Source organism: Micropterus dolomieu, linkage group LG19, assembly GCF_021292245.1.
Source record: "Micropterus dolomieu isolate WLL.071019.BEF.003 ecotype Adirondacks linkage group LG19, ASM2129224v1, whole genome shotgun sequence".
Taxonomy (NCBI): Eukaryota; Metazoa; Chordata; class Actinopteri; order Centrarchiformes; family Centrarchidae; genus Micropterus; species Micropterus dolomieu.
The window spans coordinates 30,617,842-30,639,838 of NC_060168.1; the positions used below are offsets into that span (position 1 = coordinate 30,617,842).

A 21,997-nucleotide genomic window follows, 5' to 3' on the forward strand; every position below is an offset into this window, starting at 1 on the left:
ATCTACACCATGTGTTTTCAAAGTCTAAAACTGTGCCCCCTCCCCCCAGCCAAAGCTTGGTTAGTTTGGCTGAAGTCCAAGATGTGTAAGGGATCATGATTATGTTATTTTTCTGCCATAGACACTCAACAACCTAATATTGCTGTTTGACATAATTTCAGACTGCACCAAATATATAAACAGAGGTCTGTCCTCAGGCATTTACTATTTCTGACTCTGGGACAGTAAAATATCCCCAAACTACTGTATATCTAAAGCAAACCTGGCCTCTTTAACCAAATCACACACATTTAGGCTATTCTATGTGATCCCTCCTTTTGATAGCCAATGTAATATCTTTTCACTGAGCCTCCCTGGAACAGTTTGGAGCCACTTTCAAAACATCTGGACTACACTGTAGCCCTGCTGAATCAGAGAAAACTACACAGACCACAGTTCCTGTGTTTTTATTTGTTGCCTTCTGCTGCCATCTAGCGGACAAACAAAGTGCTCCGTGATTGGCTTGATTTGCGATGTGCTTGTCTCTGATTGGCTGGTATAATTTCCGCCATGTACAAAAAACCTCCGTGCGGAAACACACGGTTTAACGCTTCCCCCGTATCATCGCAATTAAAATATATCAAGCAAATTTTCATTTTTTGTCGCGCTAAGATTTTGGTCTTTATACACGTATGATTTTAGCAATATGCAAGTAACAAAATAAACCCCCCAGGTTTAGGAAGTTTGGCAATATGCGTCGGACTTGTGTGGTTTATTTCCGGACGACAATAGAGAAGGGACCAGCTCAATTTATGGAGTTTCGAAAAACAGTTTTTCTGTGAGAGTTCCTCTCCGAAGCAGTTTGAACAAAATGGGGAACTTTAGAGCATTTCTGAGCACAACACTGATCTTCCTGATACTCGAGTTGTCTCTTGTGTGCTGTGATATAACGGACGGAAACGCGGAACATCTGAAGAGAGAGCACTCGTTAATGAAACCGTACCAAGGTAACATGGCTCAGTTAGCTCGTTAGCTAACCTGGTGCTCTGCCCGATTCTTCCCTCTTTCGCCGCCTTGTAGAAGTTATTCAGCGACAAGAGCAGCTTCTTGGCTAATTAATGCAATTGACTATCGGCTCAGTCATACAAACTAATTATCTAGTGTGTGTGTGTATATAACGTTATGTGTATGCGTGTAGCGTAAGAGCTGGTTATATTACACACATACATATATACTTTAAACATACACATATATGCACAATTACAGTGTAATGTAATGTAAGCAGTCAGGGCATCTGCGCCACAGAATGCTTTTATACAAGGAACCAAACACTTAATATTTCGTCATACCAGTATCGTTGGACCTGTTTTACATTTTTGCACGTAACATTAGAAAGTCAAATATTTGTCGGCTAAAATGTCAGCTTAATAACTTAGCTACACGTACAGCACGACATGATGTTGGAGCATACTAGTGATTTTGTATGTTTCAGTTTTTTTCTGATGTTCCAGGCATCAGTTGATTTCCATTACTTCCATTTAATGACTCTCTATTAGCAGGATGTTGAAACTTCCTTCGGGTGTGCAATCCATTACAACGAGCATCAAGTCTGGATTCATTTTAGACAGTGTGTTAGAAAATTATTAGAAGATTCTGAAAACATAATGCAGATGTGCACAACTAAAGCTTTTAAGAATCTGCTTATGGATTTTATACAATTTAGAAATCAATGGAATCCAGTGGATACTCATTAATGCCGGGATATATACACAGAGCATCTAAAACTGTAAAGCTTGCACTGAAAAATCATCTTCTAAAATACTAAGTAAAGATTATGTGTAACTCAAGAGCTACTGGTATGGTCATTTACAGTTTTTATTCAGTTGCTAACATGCAATGGTCAAAACTGAAAGCACATTTACAAACCTCTTCATAAAGTCTGCATTACCAACTAGCATCCCGGCCAATCTCGCCTCCAAAACTCACTCAAACCCCAAAAACAGGTCATACAAGTCTCAAAATTAGCTTGGTCGATTAAACACGGGGAACAATTCTCACTCAGAAAATGTACATTGTCACTCAAAACACACGTACCTACAAAATTATAGCATTGTACATAAATGAAAAACTTGACTAATTCTTCAAATATATCAGTGTTTTATTATAGAATAAGAATTAAATATTTTCACTTTATTGACTACAAAAGAACATGTAACAAAAATAAGAATGCAGAACGTTTTTTGTAGCAACTTAAAATAGTAAAAATAAAACGTTGAAACAAAAAAGAAATTCCTGAAATTTCTGTGCTGCAATGCCGTTTTTCTCAGTTGTTTAAACAGTCACACTGGTACTTGCACAACCTGTAATTCATGTACCAAACACCTGAACAATTCTGCTACAACACATTTTGCTTTACACTCAGATTTCAGTTCTAAACAACACTTTTAACAAATACTACACACATAGAAGTAAACATAACATTTACATCAATATTCTGCTAAGATTTTCTATATATTTCAATCTGGTTATTGAGTTTGAATGTGTTTTTTAACAGTTTTAGACAGAAAAGTAGTCATTGAATGCATTTTGTGTGAAAGTAAAGGAAACACGATTCACAGTTTGGTTGTACTTAATCAAATATGCTGCAGGCGTCTAGAGCTGTTACAGTTCAGTAAGGCAAAACAAGGCATGTTTATTTGTATAGCACATTTTAACAACAAGGCAAGTGGAGTTCATTAGCATGTTAGTTATGAGTCAAAATATCTGAGAAATTGTGAAAAGCTCACTCAGCACTCCCTCTGGATAAAGAAGTTTGTTAAGGGCGTGGGCAAAAAAGTGCAGGTTAAGGAACACATATCGGGAACTTGATTCTTAAGTGAAAGCAGCACGCAGCCTACTTTAACTGATAACTCTGAACTCCAGTGTGTCTGATTGTGTCTTTTCCTTTTATCTGTTTGTCCTGCAGGTGTTGGCAGCAGCCCTACCAGTCAGTGGGACTTCTGGGGAAGCACTTTAGTGACGAGCTCATATGTCCGACTCACTCCAGATGAGAGGAGCAAGCAGGGATCCATCTGGAATACTGTGGTGAGGACAGACTACTATTAATACCCAAGCATATTCTATTTCAGCATTATATTTCTAGTACATCTTCTGCATCGGGTTAATAAAGCCATGCCCACTCAGCCTGGCTCCCTTTAAACTTCAGCCTCACAAAAATCGAGTTGTCGCAAATTGATATTTATTCTGTTTCATCTTTACAAGATATAACTGCTCATCAGCTCACATTTGATTTTGGTGAATTGTGTACTTTTTAACATCTGATCTCATCATCTTCAAAAAGACATTTCTAAAAATGTATTTTGTGGTTGTTGCTGGACTGAAGTGTCCTTTCTGCGGACTTGTATTTTGAAATATAAAATAAAAATACCTATATAGACGTTTTGTAAAACACTTTACTATTTCACGATGCTGCCATAGAAAGTAAATACGTGTTCTGTTTCTGATCTACAGCCATGTCACCTGAAGGACTGGGAGATGCATGTGCAGTTTAAAATTCATGGATCAGGAAAGAAGAATCTCCATGGCGACGGCATCGCTATCTGGTACACGAAGGACAGACTGCATCCAGGTAATGTTGCTTTTTTCAGGCCCATGGTTCTTTACTACAGAGTTTGTGGAATACACTCACCCAGCTTGATCAAAGATTAAAGTTTGGATTTACCCAAAGTGCAACACTCACCTGTCACCTGCTGTTCCTCATCTAACCAGTTCCAGTAAGAACATCCACCAAACTACTGCAGCAATGACTAAACCATATTATATTATATTTACTCAGAGCTACTAAAGTACTAAAAGTTGAACACAGTGAAACTGCTTTCTCTCCACTCACCTGTATGGTCACTCATGTTGATCCAATCAGTTTAGCACATAGACGCTGCCCATTTGAAGGCGAAGGCAGTCGCTCTGCTATGGAAATTCATATGGTCATTGCACGGCACAAGTAAATCTGCTATTGTATTTTGATGGATCGCTCATTGGAAAAGCGGCATTAAATTATGAAATCACATTTTAGACAACTGCAGGACACCTGACCTTACCTGTCATCGTAAAGCTGCTGTAGGCAGCGTTAGATGAATGAAGATTTTGTCATTATCCAACCCAGAAAACCCCACCTCCCGTCAAAGCTACTTCTCCAAAACACATTGTCACACTTAGGGATGCACTGAAATTAAAATTCTTGGCCAAAGCCGAAGCCAAATATAATGAAAAAATTTGCTAAATACCGAACAAGTATATTCACATTTTTGCCTTGTTTTTTTTACCATTGCATAAATTAAATAGTAAAAAAGTGCTTTTGTATAGTGTAAAGTAAATTACATGTGTCCATTTACTTTTAATGTACACATGTAATATGTTTTATACTTTCTGTGAATATAATCCAATTAATCTTATTTCTATCCCGTAAAGACGCCTTATTTTGAAAACCGGACGTTGTCACATGTGCATCCTTGAATTAAATTCATCAACTCCGACCCAATTTGATAAATAATGTTGTATGTGGTTCTATCGCGTAACATAAAGACTTCACAGCCTCTCTTCAGGTAGGACTCTCTTATTGCAACACTTGTCTTTGTAAAGAGAGAAAATGACAGGATAAAGTCGCTAACCTGCCTGTCAGCTCCGGTCAGCTCGCTACAGTTACCATAAAGGCTTGAATACGTGTGCACTCCAAATTTAGGTGCGGCTAGCTTAATTGCCGTCTCAGAAATGAGTGACAAACACTCAAAGCAGGTCTGACAGTTTGTTGCCTTTTCTAAGAAGTCAGCCACAGATGGAGTGGATGTGCTTTAAAATGCTTCCACACTGCCGACATGTCAACATAATTGTTCAGTAAAATTTAATCAGTGTTTTGACTTATTAGGCCGAACACCGAAAGTGCTTTTTTTCAGCCGATTAATTCTGGTGGCAGAACATTTGGTGCATCCGTAGTCACGCACAATGAGTGCACAGGAAGGTAGACAGGCAGGTCGGCCATTCAGGCATTTCATTTGGACTGAAGGAAATCATTGGCTGTGCTTGTTGCCGTCCTGTGACAGCCACAGATACTGGATTTCTTTTTTTTTATTTTTATTGTTTTTTTTAGTCAGAGCATTTGATTTATTGATTGCTGTTGGAATAGAGAAAAAAGCTTCTGAAGTAAATCGCCTACCCAAGCTTTAAATTTCATCCAACTTTTTGTTCCTCATTTTGTCCTGTTTTAATGGATTAAAAGAGAGATGTCACAATATAGTAAAACAAAGACTGAGTCGCTGTTAAAAACAGTATGTACAGATAAAGGTAACGGTGACATGTATAAAGTGCTGCAACTCAAACAGTAAATCCAAAGATGTGTATTTGTCCCAGTCATGCTCACTCGCCCCCTCACTGAAATGCAGCCCCATCGTCCTCATTCCATCAGTCAGCTTAATTTCTGCATGTCCAGATGTTTGTGTCCACCATCTCAGCTTGCTGTCATCACTGCTGACCACAGAACAGTGTCTCGAGTTGTCTGCTCATGTCTCACCTCATCTCTGCCTCCATCCTAGGCCCTGTGTTTGGAAACCAAGATCAGTATCTTGGCCTGGCTATTTTTTTGGATACCTTCCGCAATGACCTCCACGGAATGGATGTAAGTGTGTAGTGTATTACCTCGAGGCGATTGACTTGCTTGTTTCATTGCAGGGCCTGTGTTTTCCAACAATGCTCTCTTCCACGGGCTGGCCGTTTTTATAGATACTTACTCTAACGATGATGCGACGGATGTGAGTGGTTGCTCAGATTTTACTTGTCAGCATGTTTTTCTCAATGCACATTTGTTTTTCTTCACTTTAAATTGGCATGTTTTTGAAACTTTTTAAGCATGAAAACCCAACACATTTTATTTTTCCATTTTTTCACACATTTGTTTCTACAGCAATAAAGAAAAAAATTTATCATAATTACTACTAAAGGACATTACTAAGCGTGATGGTTCTCTATAAGTAATCTTGCTGTTTAAACATTGTTAAATATCTTAAAGGAGGTTGTTTTTATTTCACCAAAACTTGTCTTGTGAAATATGCTACTTCCACATTGCAAATGAAAGAGTCCCTATTTTTGTCTTATCTATGAGTGAACAGCTAAAATCTGGTTGCATGTTATTAAAACAGATCCTGAGGCATCCATCTTACTTTTAAATGCCTAAATCAAAGTTTTTCAATGTTGCCAGCATTTGTAGGATAGAGAACAGTAAGACCAATACTGACAAAACACGTAGTTTGGTTCAATTACTTCATTCAAAAGTTGAATACACATACTGTATCCAAAATCATAGTGTAGATACGAATAAAGTAACTCAAAACATGATATTGATGTCAATTCAAACTGTATTGATGTTAGAGTTTTGTTCTAAATAATTATGAGCATTCATACAAAACATCAGATTTGATCACCAATTTAAAATTGATCCTAAAAAGGTTTGCAGTGTGAAGGTAGCCTCTGTGTGTATCCAGCTGGGCTGAAATGTATCATGTGGGCTTCGTACATTTTATTTTCTATATTTGTTTGTCCATCTTTATTTTAGAATAAACATATATAATGCTTGTTTTTTTGTGATTCATTTGTTGATTCTTTCCTTTCGGTCACCAGCGTTCCTTCCCGTACATTTCGGCTATGGTGAACAACGGCTCAGTGAATTACGACCACGGCAAAGATGGCCGCTCGTCTGAGCTAGGAGGCTGCTCTGCTGAGATCAGGAACAGGGAGCACGACACGTACCTCGCCATTCGCTACTCCAAAGGAAGACTTACTGTATGTAGACACAGCTTTTTATTTTCATAGGAAAGCTGCATAGATTCTCTTAATTTAGTTTAGTTTGGTGAAGAACTGCACTCTAAGCATCACTTACATCCAGTGAATATATTACAGGTGATGGTTGATGTGGAAGACAAGAATGAGTGGAAGGAGTGCATCGACATCGGAGGTGTTCGTCTTCCAACTGGATATTTCTTTGGTGCCTCAGCAGCTACAGGAGATCTCTCTGGTAGGTCAGAGCTTGAAATCCGCACACTAATAAACACCTAAAATAAAGAAGTCATAATATCCACTTCGGAAGTCTTCAAACACAACGTGATGAACTATTTTTTTGTTTTTTTTATATTTTCCTCAGGTTCAATCATTGTGGCAATGATAATACATTCTTCCACACCTTCTAGGAATGTATTCCTCACATAGCTTTTTATGAAATTTTAAAAGTATTACAGATTGTAAAAGAGATATTTTACAAGCACGGACCAGGTAAAGCAGCATTGAACACACAGGGTGCAGAAGTTGGTTTCGGTTGTCTGATAGTCATTACAAACCGACATGTGGCTCACCTGCTGCTGTGATAACGGCCTGTGGGTGGAAAAATACGGGGATAAAGACGAGCTGTGTGTCTTTCAGGCGACTTTAAACATACTGCTGATGGAGAAAGTGAAGCAGACGGAGGTGGGAGAACAGAGAGAGGCGGGTCAAGAGGGTGTGTTTGCAGTTAGATACCACAGGTGTAAGTTAGGTGTGTATGTGAGTGTGTCTGATTGTGGGGAAAAGAGAAATCTGAGGCAGGTGCAAAGCAGGTTTATTGAAATAACAACCCGAACATATATATACTGTACAGCACCATCTGGTTTGAAAAGCTGCAGTGTTTCAGATTAAGATTTTTAAAATGGGCTAGCTTTACACGTCTGTTTTTTAGTGAAAGTAATATTGTAATGTAACTAATTACTTTTAATACACAGTAAAAAGTCAAGTAATATTACTTTTTGAAGGAGTAAAAAGTTACTTCCTCCAAGTACTTTGCCCAACACTATCCATTTGCTAATATATTTAATTATTTTACAGATAACCATGATATCATCTCTATGAAGCTCTACCAGCTGATGGTGGAACACACCCCCGAGGAGGAGAACCAGGACTGGACCAAAATTGAGCCCAGCGTCAGCCTTCTCAAGTCCCCTAAAGGTAGAGTGACATTACAGCAATCTTGAAGTTGATTCCACATTCCGACTTGAGCGCACATGAACACACACTGAAGTCTGATGAACGACTTCATAACTCAGGAAATGGGACCATCCATGGAGTACATGAATGGACTGCTGGTTGCAATTCACAACCCTCACCACTAGATGCCACTAAAACTTACACACTGAAGCATATAACTAAAAATCACCATTCATTTTTATGATTTTACTCACAGATGTCCAGACGCCAGTGGGCTTTTTAATTTTGAAGTAAATAAAATTGATGACAACTGTGGAAACAAAAAAGCCTTGTGTTGTATGTTGCTATGGCAACACACAAACATAACTCACACTAAATGTAACAGAGGAATCTCACATCCATAAATTGCATTTTAGACCCAGATAAGCCCTTAACAACCACAACTGAAAACACAACAGAGCAGCTTCAGCAAATGCAACAAGAAAACCACATGGAAAGTTTGTTTATGCTGAACATATCAGAGAATACATCAATGATCCCAATATTAATACAACTGACAATGAAGTTTCACATCGACGAATTCTTATAGTTGACGTCGTCGATTACGTCGACTAATCATTGCAGCCCTAAATACTAGTATCTCATGTAGGGAAAGAAGTAAGAGTTAGCAAAAAAGTGCAATCAACACAAGAGAATTGTAAGGGGATAAAAGAAGGGTACAGGAAGTGCATGTTAGGTTAGTAGTTAGATGTTAGAGAGAAAGTGTTCTCGGAAGAGATGAGTTTTCAATAGCTTCTTGAAGTTAGAGAAGGACACCCCTGCTCTGATGGCATGTGGCAGCTCGTTCCACCGTCGTGGTATCACAGATGAGAACACCCGGTACTGTTTCACCGTGCAAGCTGGAAGACCTCCTAGGAGGGCAATAGTCGAGGTGAGAGATGACCATGGCCTGTACCAGAAGCCGGGTGGCATACTGAGTGAGGTAGGGCCTGTTTTTTCTGATGTTGTATAGAGCAAAGCGGCACGGCCGTGAGACAGCAGCAACATGGTCTGAAAAGGACAGCTAGTCATCAATTGTGACATCCAAGTTTCTCACCACCCTGGTTGGAGTGATGGTTGAGGAGTCAATTTGTAGTTTGATGTTATGGTGGTTAGATTACTTGGCTGGAATGACCAAGAGTTCAGTCTTACAGAGGTTTAGTTGAAGGTGGCAAGCCTTCATCCACGTGAAAATGTTCGAGAGACAGTCCGTGATCCGCGCCGAGACGGTAGGGTCGTCTGGCGGCAAAGACGAGTAGAGTTGCGTGTCGTCTGCATAGCAGTGGTAAGAGAAGCGATGCAAGCGAATGATCGGCCCCAGTGAGGTGGTGTAAATTGAGAAGAGAAGGGGCCACATATCTTTGATGAATTCACACTTGAGCAAGTAGATTTGAAAAGTGGCTGTAATTTTTTCTTTACCATAACTGTAAGTTCATGTTGGTACCAGGTGCAAGCAGATTTCCTGAGACTTACTATGACAAAAAAACGTGATAATCAGATCAAATTTAATTGAACATGGACTTTCTTCTTCTTTCACAGACAACATTGACGATCCTACTGGAAACTTCCGAGGCACGCCCCTCACTGGCTGGAAGGTCTTCCTGCTTCTGCTGTGTGCTCTGCTGGGAATCGTAGTGTGCGCTGTGGTGGGAGCTGTAGTTTTCCAGAAGAGACAGGAGAGGAACAAGAGGTTTTACTGAGGAGTAGAAAGAAGAAACTTATCAGAGAGGCGTTTGTTGGAATGAACTGTTTCCAGGCGACAGATTGAGCACATTCAATGTGAATTATTTTCTAAAGATTGTAAAAATGTTTATATCTTTGAAGCACTGTGTTGGGAGTGAATAATGACTTGTGATGTTGGTAAGAAGGTGCAGAACTAGTGGCGATCATTATGAGTGACCTTGATCAATGCTGTTTTTGTTTCCATGTGTTCATTAATTGCAGGGTTAGAATAGACTTACAGTCCATTACAAACTTTTGATTGTGTTAACATCCGCTTATTGGTTAAAGAGGTGTCTCCAGCCAATTACCGCTTTTATCTGCTGCAGATGTGGCACTACATAAGAGTGAACTGGGGCACCAAAGGGGAATTTAGGTTGAAATTTTTGTCTTCCAGGTTTTACCTGATTATTTACCATGAATTATTTATTGGAAGAAGAAAGTATCTCCACATGTGCGCGCACACACAGACAAAAAAATCTGACAAAACAACATCATGAAGTAACTGTGGCAACCATCTAAAATTAAAGTTGAGTGCGTGTGTTTTAACCCATGGAAAGAGTGCAGAGTTGTATTTGTTGATTTAACTTTGTGTTACTGTCGCTCTCATTCTCACATTTCAAAAATACAATTTAGCTTTAGCAATTTTAAAACAATTAAGAATAAGAAGAGAAATTAAGTTAGAACATGGTCTCCACTATATATTTAGGAAAGACCAGTATGCAGTGGTTATCTAGGGGGATATATTATGGAAAAGGTTTTCTTGTCAGAAACCACTGTGTACATATACAACAGTATTGAGCGTAGGGCTGTAACTTTTCATTGTCTGTTAATCTTTTTAATTTAATAGATTAGTTGTTTGGTCAGAAAATGGTTAAAAAATGCCAATCAGTTTTTCCCAAAGCCCAAGATGACTAATCAATTAATCGTTAGAGCTTTAATTAGCAAGATAAGTACAGTGCATAACAACCACCAGAATAAAAGCTCAGCAAAAAGGATCACCACCTTGGATTTTCTGGTGATGCAGTTAGATTTATAATGTGGGTGTTGCTCTTTTTCCGTCTGCTCAGCCATGTTAACTATCTCTGTCCATGTTACCAAACTAGTTCTCCAGTTGTGAAAATGTTATGATTGTCACTCTATGTCTGTAACGGACAACGATGTGATGGCATATTCTTGACACAAACAGTAACATTTTGCATCGTTATAATACTGTCTAAAGTCTGGTATATACGTATGGATGATGTCTTGTGAGGCTTCTACTACTTAACACAACTTCTCCATAGTTCAATGCAACAGGATGAGGCCACTTGAAAGGGTTCAGTGTACAAGTGGATGGATCTTGAAAACTGAACAACCTCAAACCTTTACGCTGAAATATTTTATGCTTTTTTTCCCTGCAGGGTCTTTTGAGCAGGATTATGGGGTTTTATCCAGAATATGCCTTTCTTATTATATATAATTCAATTATTATGTATACAGAATATTAGAATTATTAACTGCAACATAAAAAAACAAGTGTGACTGATAAATGCACGCAGACAGTGCTAATTATAAAGCTCATTCAAACTTACAGAGGAAGAGTTGTTGAACCCTGAGGTTTGGGAATTGATCGTTCAAAAGGCACATTTACGCGAGGCTTTAATTTCTTGCAATATCTTGTTTCTTTGTTGTTGGTTTTCTTTAGCTACCATTTCCACAATGTTACTGTCCGATTCTGTCTTTATGTTGTTAAACAACACTTAATAAAAATGCTAAAATGCCAAAAGTAAAATTGGATTTGATGACACACTAAAACTGCACTGCTGAAATGCAGATTTGTTTTTTAACTTTTAGCTTGACAAAGCCTTTTTATCACTTTCCCTGTGTTCTTGAAACGTTATGTTATTGTTTGTGCCACATCAGTCAGTTGTGTGATGATACTTGAAACGGCTCCTCTCTTTAGAAATAATGTATTAAAATGAAAAAGAAACAGTTTGACTGTGAATTGTGGTGTTTTAACCACCATTTAAATTGGATTCTCAGAAAATACACCCTGGTATTCAGGCAGTACATGCATCTCCCTTAAATGCACTAACAGACACTGGATTACTAAAGGGCCATCGAAGAAAATACTTTAGGTCACGATGCCCCATTTTTTAAAGAGCTACGTTATTATATTAATTGATATAACTTATAAACAGTATTTTAATGTTGTAGCAGTAGGGCGGATTTATCAGTAACGATGTGTGATATTTCAGAAGATCACATGATTTGTTTGTAAAATCAGCTGCACAGTAGCTGTTGGATAAATGTCTTTGAGTAAAAACAAAACAAATGTACAGTCTGTTAATCTGAAATATAGAGGAGTGGAAAGTGGCCCATACATTATAATGAAAATACTCCAGTACAGAACAAAAGTAAATTGTATTAACAGTAGTTGAGTTAGTTACTTTTTACCAGTGATGGAAAGTAAAGAAGTATGTTTACTGAAATAAACCAACTCCTGGAGTTTACGCTACTTAGCTAGCTAGCTAAAGCAAAGGAAAAAAAACAAATCTGCATGCCATTTAAAAAATGGCGGTCACTTATTGCTTGTGAGGCGTGGCACAGTAAGTATAGGGCAGGGCGAACTGTAGATGCCCCACCCACTCTTCCGCCCTATACCCACAGTTCTCTGCTCATCAGCTGAACACCTGATGCAGTCACATAATTAAGCTTCAGCAAGGCTTTGTAGAGTTTCTCATTAAACCACCTGTAGACTTCAGTCGCGTTTCAAGCTGGAGTTTCTTTCTACTTCTGTTACTCTTTCAAAACTGTTTACTGAGATGCAGAAGAGGATCACTGCTGTGTTTGTTAAAATGCTGATCACAAGTTCTCTATTCACTTGCTGTTTTTCTGCTTGGCCATAAACCAATGAGACCGGTTGTTGTCCTCCCATGTCCATCTGCCCATGTGCAGCAGGACTATTTGTTTCGGTGTTAAATGTGAAATAATTTCTTAGTATCAGCAGAGATTTTGTTGTTGTTTGACAGGTGCATTGTGATGCTTTCATGCTGTTGATTTACATGGTGGTGAACTATGAGTAAGTTGCTGTTGTTGACTCTGTAACAACGTGTAGTTCAAGGTGATTGGTTTCAAGGATGTAAGGATCTGTGCATTCATGATTTGTATTCACTTAAATAAATCCGTTCCACGTGACCTGGCTTACTAAAAAGCAGCTGAAGGGAAAGTATCATACAAATAGCGACATCCTGTGCGCGTGCACAGGTTTTCCCAGTACAGAATTTTAATTTTGTCTTATGTCAGTTTTATCTACCTTATGTATGTCAACTTGTGTGATTATTGGTGCTGATAGATTCTGGTTCTTTAGGCAAAGTCTGTTTGATGGACATTTCACATCAGCAGTATTAACCCATATTATCTGTATCAGATTTGTCCATCTTCTGTACAAATATATGCAGCATGAGTTCAATTTCAAAATGATCAATGATGTTCCATTGTTTTACCACAAGATGGTGATAAAGTATTGAGTTTCATCCTCTGCTGGACTAGTGCAAAAACACAGGTGTGTGTGTGTGTGTGCGCTCCTGTCTGATATAAAGTAGGCCACTTGTCATTTTCTTGACAAAAAAAATCCCAGTTTTTTCAATGTTTTGCTCACATTTTGTATATTATTTCAGATTTAAAAAATCAGTCAAACTGATTTGCTCATATAACCATTTGCTCTCAATCACCAACATTAGCCAGCAGACTAGGGCTGCAACTGATGATTATTTCATTGTCGATTAATGTGTTGATTATTTTCTCAATTACTGTAATCGATTCATTGTTTGGTCTATACAATGTCAGAAAATAGCGAATAATGTCGATCAGTGTTTCCCAAAAAGCTCAAGATGATGCCCTCAAATGTCTTGTCTCTCGTCCACAAGCCAAAGATATTTAGTTTACTGTGATAGAGGAGTAAAGAAACCAGAATATTTTAACATTTTAAGGAGCTGGAATCGGATAAGATTTGACTTTTTTTTTCTCTCAAACCAATTAGAAAATAGTTGATTAGTTGACAACTAATTGATTAATCATTGCAGCTCGACAGCAGATGTTGATTTTTTTACCATGTTATTTATTGAAGAAAAAAATTCTTTTTTTTTTTAAAAACATATGTCAGAAAAATTGATTAGTTTAACATTATAAATGTATGTTCTGCAATTACAACACACACACACACACGCGCACACACACACACACACACACACAGTCTAAAGATCCTCTTCTGACCCCCGGGCTGAGTCCCACAGATCATGTGAAAATCTGTCTTCTATCAGCATCCCCCGTCACTTCCTACACGACTCTGAAAGAGTATCCAAGCACTTCATTGAATTTTCATTACCCAGCGTGGCTGCACAGTGAGGCAACCCACTGGCTCCACACGCACCGACTATCAATCCAGCCCCAGTTCATTGGCTGAATAGGTTTTTTTTGTGTGTGTGTAAGTGAGTGAGTGAAGAGTTAGAGACGGGGCAGCACTTTAAATAGCCCACAGTTTATATTTCCACTTCCACACCTGGAAGCTGGAAGTGACCTGACTGACCGAGCCAGCTGTTGCCTTGGGGGTTGACGGCCTACATGTTAAAATAAATTTCCCACCTGGGACTGAAACACATGTTAGTCACAGCACAGAGGGGAGACGTTTTATATTCAGAGCTGTAACTAAGGGTTATTGTCATTGTTGATTGATCTATAGATTATGTTTTCTGAATAATGGCCATTTTAATCAACTGATTATTAAAGAAGAGGTTTTTATAAAAAAAAAAATGAGGACAAAATCCCAAAGGGCCGTCTTCCAGTTTATTAATCTTAAAGTAGAAGACGAGACTGTTAAGCCAACTGGCTTGTGAATGGTCTGTTCAACAAAACGACTAATATGAAGACATCACCTTGGGCATGTTTAAACAAAAAATTTAAAAGAAAATTGACAGATTAACTAAATGAAAATAAGATTAAGTAAGTAAATCACTTGTTGTTAGAGTTTATCCTCTTTGTGATTGCATAACACATTTTTACGTTGCTTAAGAAACAGCGTCTGCACAAAACCTTCTGCTGATACACACGAATGAATGCAGATCAATTCATACAGAGCAGATTGACAAGATGCAGTGAGCTTAGCAATGGTACGGCTGAGGCGGCAGCTACACAAAGGTTTCTAGCCAAGGTGCAGTCAGCTTTGTGCCCTGTAATGCTCTGTAACTACAAAATAATAATTCTGTGTGGTTGAAGGAAAGGGAAAAAATCCTCTCAGCATCAGTGCTTTTGTTAGTAAATGGTTTTATTATTCAATGGATGTCAACAGCGAGGCACTCACAGAGACTGTTAAGTGTCAACGTCTCTACATCTCCAATTATGTGAAACTTTGAATTACACACTGCAATTTAACACAGTACATTTTGTGCACACCTCAGGTGAAGGACTTCATGTTCCTATGTGAGTTGAGGAAATACACCAACTCATTTCAAAACTTCTTTAAAATCACTTTGGAGAAACTCTGAAGGATAGAGGTCACATTGAGAACAATGCTGTTTTCAGTCTTCCTGAAAAAGGTGCTGTGTTAGACATCAGACGCTTTCAACAGTTGCAATGAATTGTTAATGTGGATGACATGTGTCAACTTAGCAGGTGCAATGATTCCTCCAAAAAAGATGAAATAATGTAGCCTAGTCAGGTCTCTACCCAACCTTTTTCCCAAAGAGTTCAAGAAACACAAGAGGTGGGGTGGGGGTTAAGTATAATCTTTACCAGAGACGTTTCTTTACTTACTACTTACACACTGCTCATAATCATTTGTCGGGGTTTGCACATACCTATTTTTAGGGGCACATGCGAGTGAAATACCCACATCATAGAGCCCTGCTAGTGTTTCAGACTCTCTTCAATTGCTGTTATTCTTAAGTCTTCTACACACTGTACAATAACAGTAATCTTCAAGTTGATGGCATGTCACACTGTGACAGATGGGTCCTGTCAAATTGTGGTTGGAAAAATGATTTACGAGCATAGCGTAGTAGTGAGTAAACGCTACAACCTACCGTAATCTTCCAGTCCTGCACTCCTGTAATAAATAGTTTGCTTATAAACTCTTTGTTACTGTTACTTTTCGCAGTGCTCTTAAATGTCTTTGGTGTGCACATATATGCGCGTGCTCTTATGGTCCTTTTTAAAGCAGAGGTTCTCAACCAACTGTCCTGTACCAACCTGTAACGCTGCGAGTGTTTCTGTTGTTCCAACAAGTCCTACAGAACGATACTTGTTCTCTCGAGCGCAGGGGGTCCTCAACTAGCTACTTTTACACTGCGGGTGCTGGAGTTTTTTTTAGGACTAATTTTAATTAGCACCATTTGTTTTATATTTTCACTTTACCTGTTTGAAACTTTTTATTAGCCTATATCAGTGTTTATAAATAATTTATCATATTTGTTGCCTTACGACGTTGATTAGCCTCACCGTTCACCAAGTATTTTTTGACAAGTAACTTCATTTTTTGTTCAAAATTGCTAAAGTTGCAGGTGATGATGTATGACTATAGTGGATTCTACAGGTCACACATCATCCTCCAAGCTTGCCCAGGTACATTGTCATTCCTCCATTAAAAACAAACCTGTAATGCCTCATTAAATCGGTCATAAACATCGTTGTGAGCTAGCTAACCAATTTGTTATATTTTACTTAGTACTTAGGTATATCGCTCTGTTTGTTTGTTTTTTATTTAATTTTATTATACCTTTATTTAACCAGAAAAAAACTTCTTGAGAGTTAAAAATCTCTTTTCCAAGAGTGTTCTTATTGGTTAAGTTAGGTAACCAATGATCTTCATTTGATTTTTTTTTTTTTTTTTTAGTTTCCTCCACCTTGGTTTACTTGTTAGTAGGAAATGTATGTAAAAATGTTCTCAGACCGACGCTCAAATCTCGCTGAACTATGTTCAATAACATTAAAGCTTTCTGATTCAAGGAGGCAGTTAGCCGAGGAATGATGATGATAAAATCTGTCATTGTAAATGTAACTCTGATTGGCAGGAAATATTAACCAACTGGTTTTGACTCTATTGCCATTAGTGTGCATACCATGACCTGTTGTCAGGGGTGGTAAATAAAAGCAAAGGCAGTTTAATACTGCAGTTTACAGAAGTCGTCTAGGGTTGCAAAGCAAACTATTGTCAGACAATAATTGGTTCTTTTTCATAATTATGTGAACAGTCATGATCTTACTTTGTGCTGTACATGACATGAGTCTGTGAACAGTAATTGACAGGAAATGGTTACCTGTCTGAAAAGGTGGAGGTGTGCTGCCTGACTGCTATATTAATGCAATATTTTCAACTGCTCCGCTGTCAAATAAAACTTGAAAATGATGCAGTTTGAAAGCTTGTGAAAAATTAGTTGTGCTAAAAGGCTACAGCTGTTATTTTAATGTGTCAGATACATATTTATTCAACATTTAAGTAAATAGAAGTTTTGGATTAGACTTGGCATCGACTTGGGTCAGGCAGGATCTCCTCATATCTTTATCTTTTTTCCTGCACATTTGCTGAAGTGCTGCTGCATTCTGGGAAGCTTCAACCAACAGAAATTCAAAACTCAAGTCAAGTTTTTCCAACCTGGCCTCTCCAGAAGAATGGCTGTAGATCGATTGTGCAGCCACGATCTCTTGCGGCCGTATGACAGGAACAATTGAGGAAGTCAGGTGATGAATATAAGGAGCGAGGTGAACGGTGTGGATGGATGGGTCAAACATACACCGAGCAAGCGCATTTGGTGCACCTCAGCCAGCAGATTTTCCTCTCTGATCCCATAATGCAGTGCTATGGGCACAAGGCTCTCCTTTTGAGGGATGAGGCACGCTTGGGGTTGAGGTCTGACATTCCCATGAGAACTACACCTGCTTCGTTCACCAGTCTGTCAATGACCGGTAGAACGAGGGTTCATCTTTAGAGAACATGGATGGATGATGATCGATTTTAACTGGAGCTTCATCAGTCCTGTAGATTGCAAGTTTTTTGGGATTGCCTCTTCTCTTGACACTGACATTTGTGCACAGGACCTCTGCCTTGCTCCACATGGCTCTCCAGTTATCCTCTGTGCGCTTTTCTTTTATACTCGTGATGACCGAGTGTTCGAGGTCAGTGGCAGTCTCGAGGAAAAGAGCAGGGGACTGTAGAGTGTCAGACATGAACTTTGCAGCGTGGAACAGATCCTCAAACAGGATGAGGTGGAGGATGAATTCAGCGTTGATGAATCAGAATCAGTTTTATTGCCAGGTATGTGTGCACATATGAGGAATTTGACTCAGGATTGTACATTGCTCACGATGTGCTTACTTATACAATAATATAATAATAATAAAATAAAATCAGACACAAACTACAGAGTAGACAACACTAATATACACACTATGAACAAAACAATATAGACATATTGACAAATAGTGAAGTGATCAGAGTGCAAAGGATGCAAGAGTAAACTGTTCTTATTATGTACATGTTGAAGGTGGATATGATATACATGTACATATGTACACAGTGTGATAGAGCATAGTGCAAAGGATGCTGGAAAAAATAAATAAAACCTATGACCTGAGGTAGGTGTATTATTGTATGTATTGGTATACACACAGTATATACAATATGACATAGCATAAACATAGCACTGAAATAGAGAATGGTGAATAAATAATAAGTGAACAGTAAACAGGAACAATTCCTGTGCAATAACCCAGTAACCTGACACTGTGAGTCAGGTCAAATCAGCTGTTCATCAGAGTGATGGCTTGTGGGAAGAAACTGTTCCTGAGTCTGTTGGTTTTGGCGTACAGTGCTCTGTAGCGCCTACCACAGGTTGTGTCCGGTGAGATGGATCTGCAGTCATGTTTCCTGCCCGTTTCCTCACTCTGGAAATGTTGGGCAGGTTGGCACCGATTATTTTTTCTGCAGTCCTTTTTGGTGGCAGATCCAAACCAGACAGTGATGGAGGTGCAGAGATGATGGATGATTGCTGTGTATGTAGTATGTAATGTGTAGAACTGGATCAGCAGCTCCTTTGGCAGGTTGAGCTTCCTGATCTGATGCAGGAAGTACATCCTCTGCTGGGCCTTCTTGATGATAGGGAGCGTACATTGGGAGGGGACATTGGTTCTCTGTCGTACGGTTTGGGGTTCAGGGCCTGGCTCAGGGGGCACCTTCGGCATTGGTTCGCGTTGGACTCGATCCGGCGACCCACCGGTTTCCAAGCCGGTCAGTCCCAACAGACTGAGCTAATGCCGCCCCGATGAGTGAGAGTAGTGACCATGGTTTGAATTACAGAGGGGATCGGGGGGGGTCTGACCCCCAGCCTGCGCTGTACTGGACTTCCTTTATTCCTTTCCTTTACCTAGAAAGTTGACCCCCCGATTGTCATTGTATAATTTGCACCCAAGAACGCCTTCTTCCAGATCTGGTAGCCATCCTGGTTAAATGCTATCTTCTCTCCATCTTTTCCTGGACGTTGAAAGTGGCGGCATGCGAAGCAGAAAACGCAGTCCTTTAAAATAGAACATTCCAACCATTATTCTACGATTAAAGTATCAATCCTGCAGTCCACTTTTTGTGGCTGAAAAACATCGAAGAAGAGGGCGTCTTGGTTCTTCCATTTGTGACAGGCTCATATTAGTCTGAATGGTAGCTATGCTAATGCTATAAACTGCTCCTGCTCTCCCTCATGTCTTAGCTTAGGAGTTTCTCTCTCTAACTTCTCTTTCTTTTCTCCTCTCCCTCAGAGACACCGTTTTGCACTCTTTTCTTCTTGATCAAAAAACGGTCCTACTTAACTGGGGCTATACAGATTTGTGAGCCATGACAGTTTTGCATAGAGTGTCTGCTCAATTACTGGACACCTGCTCCAGCAGAGCAGCGCACTGGACGACAATAAAGACTGTAGTTGAACTGGGTAGTTCCTTGTTTGAAAGTGCATAACCGAGTGAATGTTAAGGACGACTGCACTGACAAACAACATGTTTTTTTAGAAAAGGCAGCACAACTAAATAAATCATTTCTTTTCAAATGTTGTATTGATGGTGGGCCCATCCCTGCTGCTCCAGGTGACAAACAACAATCTGAAGGAGCTGTCTAGGAGTGACGGTTGGGTTGTTAAACTGTCGTCATAGCTCACCAGATTAACTTTTTTTATTACCACTCAAACTAATGGGAACCCGAGAAGACAGATGAGGCGGAGGAGGCTGTGCAGGAGAGTTAATTTGTGTAGAACTGGGACAATACTGACTTGTTTTAAACAGAAAACCTGAAAGAGAAATTATATTTATTCATTTGCATAAAAAAAGTTTTTACAACTATTTAAGACATCTTTGATCTTTATTTTGAACCAAATCACTGCCTGAAGAGATGTTGTTTTTTTCCACTTTGGACACAATCCCGACTTCAATGGGATGAATATGTTTCTCTGTGTCTGCAGGATGTGTGCATGCGCAATTATTTGCATCACAAATGTAGGCCAGTTCTGTTTCAGGGCTGTGTTTCTGAGAATTTGTGTTCCAAGATAGTGGATGCAATTATTTCCAGTTTCTCTGCCATTGATTAGTTTACTAAACACCTCAGAGTTGTGCCTGATGAAAATGTACTGTTTAACCCTTGAAAAAATGGTGAAATTATTGCTGTGAGTGACAGCCTGCAGGTTGTGTGTAAAGCACACAGTCAAAGGGAATCATGCAGCATCTCTAAAATTCTGCATAATAATGCTGTGGTGTTGAGGTGTCTGTGTGTATCTTTAGTAGAAGTACAGAGATTTACATGTGAAAACACATGTTTGAGTGTGTGTGACACTGTACATGGATGGTGGCTTTTATTGAAGAAGCCTTAAAGAATCAAATATTCACTTTACAAATAATTTATGACACCATAATTGTACACTTTAACATGTGAAAAAGAGGCTACCCTCTTGCAGCCCATAAATCACCTGATATAGTTACTCCCTGCTTTGACCTCGACTCACCTCAGTAAACCTGAAGGGGAAAATGTTTCAGTCTGCATTGCGGTTGGTTCAAGCTTTGAAGACGAACATAAATAAAAGATTTGAAGGTAAAATTTAATAATATTTAGCCCACTACATATTAAAACCCTGTGAAACATGACGTATCTCCACCCTTTCAGTCTCCCTCACTCCCCCATCACCTTCATCTCCCACAATCTCCTCTTTTTTTTCTCACTTTCTTTCTACCACCACCATCCACTCTGCATCCTCCCCCGCACTCCCTTATCCTTTATGCATTCACCCACCATTTCTCACCTCTTACTCTTTTCCTTTTTTTTTCTCTCTCTCATTCTCCTATTGTGTTTCTCCTGTCATTTGTCTTTCCTCTTCCCTTAATTTAATCTCCACCATTTCTCCTTCCACCCTCACATATTCATCCTGCATCTCTGACGAATTAAAATCCGAAAGGGCGCAGTAAACTCACGATCTACACACCCATACTTATGCTAATGTTACATTGTGAATAACAAATCCATGTTGAAATCATAGAAATCCTGCTCTCTGCCGTTGCTGAGTACACACACACACACACACACACACACACACACACACACACACACACACACACACACACACACACACACACACACACACACACACACACACACACACACAGAGAGAGTGAAGCCAGCAGAGAGAGGCTGCAGTGAAGTGAAGATTACTCAAGTGGACGAGAACTACGCTTATAAGTGCAATATAACCTTCATTAGTAAAAAGCCAATACTAATACACCTGTTCAACAAGTGTAAACATGTAGAAAGTGATTTAATCAGCGCTGTCCAGTCTCTTGCTGTGTTCACATAAATATTAAATTCTAATCCTGTTCTGAATTTATTCTTTTTTTCAATAACTTATTTTTAAATGGTTGATCACGGTGGCTACGTCCGACATTTATAAACCCCCCCCCCCCCCCAAAGTACTAACTTTCTCATCTCCCGACACTTGCTAAGTGCCAGATAGCTCTCAGGAGTCAAGCGTGTGACAGATGATAACAGCAGGTCAGCCTGGATAAACTATCTCACCAATCACAATGACTGGTTGAAGACAAACAAAGATGGCCAATCACAGACCAACTCACCCAGCAGACTGTCAAGTGGGAACATGCAAGCTGCTAACAAATATACCTGTTTTGCCTGGTTTTCTTTCTCCCACGGTTTGTTTTCTTTGATATAGTTCTGGTTTAGAAGAGTCTCTATCTTCAGATCTGTTTA

The 21,997-nt window shown here is 39.2% G+C and overlaps 1 protein-coding gene across 2 annotated transcripts; it reads left to right on the forward strand.

Moving 5' to 3' along the window:
* The first annotated feature begins 579 nt into the window (after positions 1-579).
* lman2 (lectin, mannose-binding 2) lies at positions 580-12,915 on the forward strand. Of its 2 annotated transcripts, none has more exons than XM_046030872.1 (8): positions 580-986; positions 2,945-3,063; positions 3,490-3,607; positions 5,565-5,647; positions 6,646-6,807; positions 6,925-7,039; positions 7,879-7,998; positions 9,556-12,915. In XM_046030872.1, the coding sequence occupies exons 1-8, from the start codon at positions 851-853 to the stop codon at positions 9,714-9,716; spliced, it is 1,014 nt and encodes a 337-aa protein (XP_045886828.1). In that variant the 5' UTR covers positions 580-850; the 3' UTR covers positions 9,717-12,915. The 2 variants fall into 2 exon arrangements, with proteins under 2 accessions (XP_045886828.1, XP_045886829.1); XM_046030873.1 differs by lacking the exon at positions 5,565-5,647 and adding an exon at positions 5,701-5,780.
* The last annotated feature ends 9,082 nt before the right edge of the window (positions 12,916-21,997 follow it).

Bases quoted from the DNA above. Each gene is read 5' to 3' on its own strand.
- lman2 (XM_046030872.1), top strand. From the start codon at position 851: ATGGGGAACTTTAGAGCATTTCTGAGCACAACACTGATCTTCCTGATA. The intron at 987-2,944 runs GTAACATGGCTC...TTTGTCCTGCAG, and splicing joins GTTAATGAAACCGTACCAAG to GTGTTGGCAGCAGCCCTACC. The intron at 6,808-6,924 runs GTATGTAGACAC...AATATATTACAG, and splicing joins ACTCCAAAGGAAGACTTACT to GTGATGGTTGATGTGGAAGA.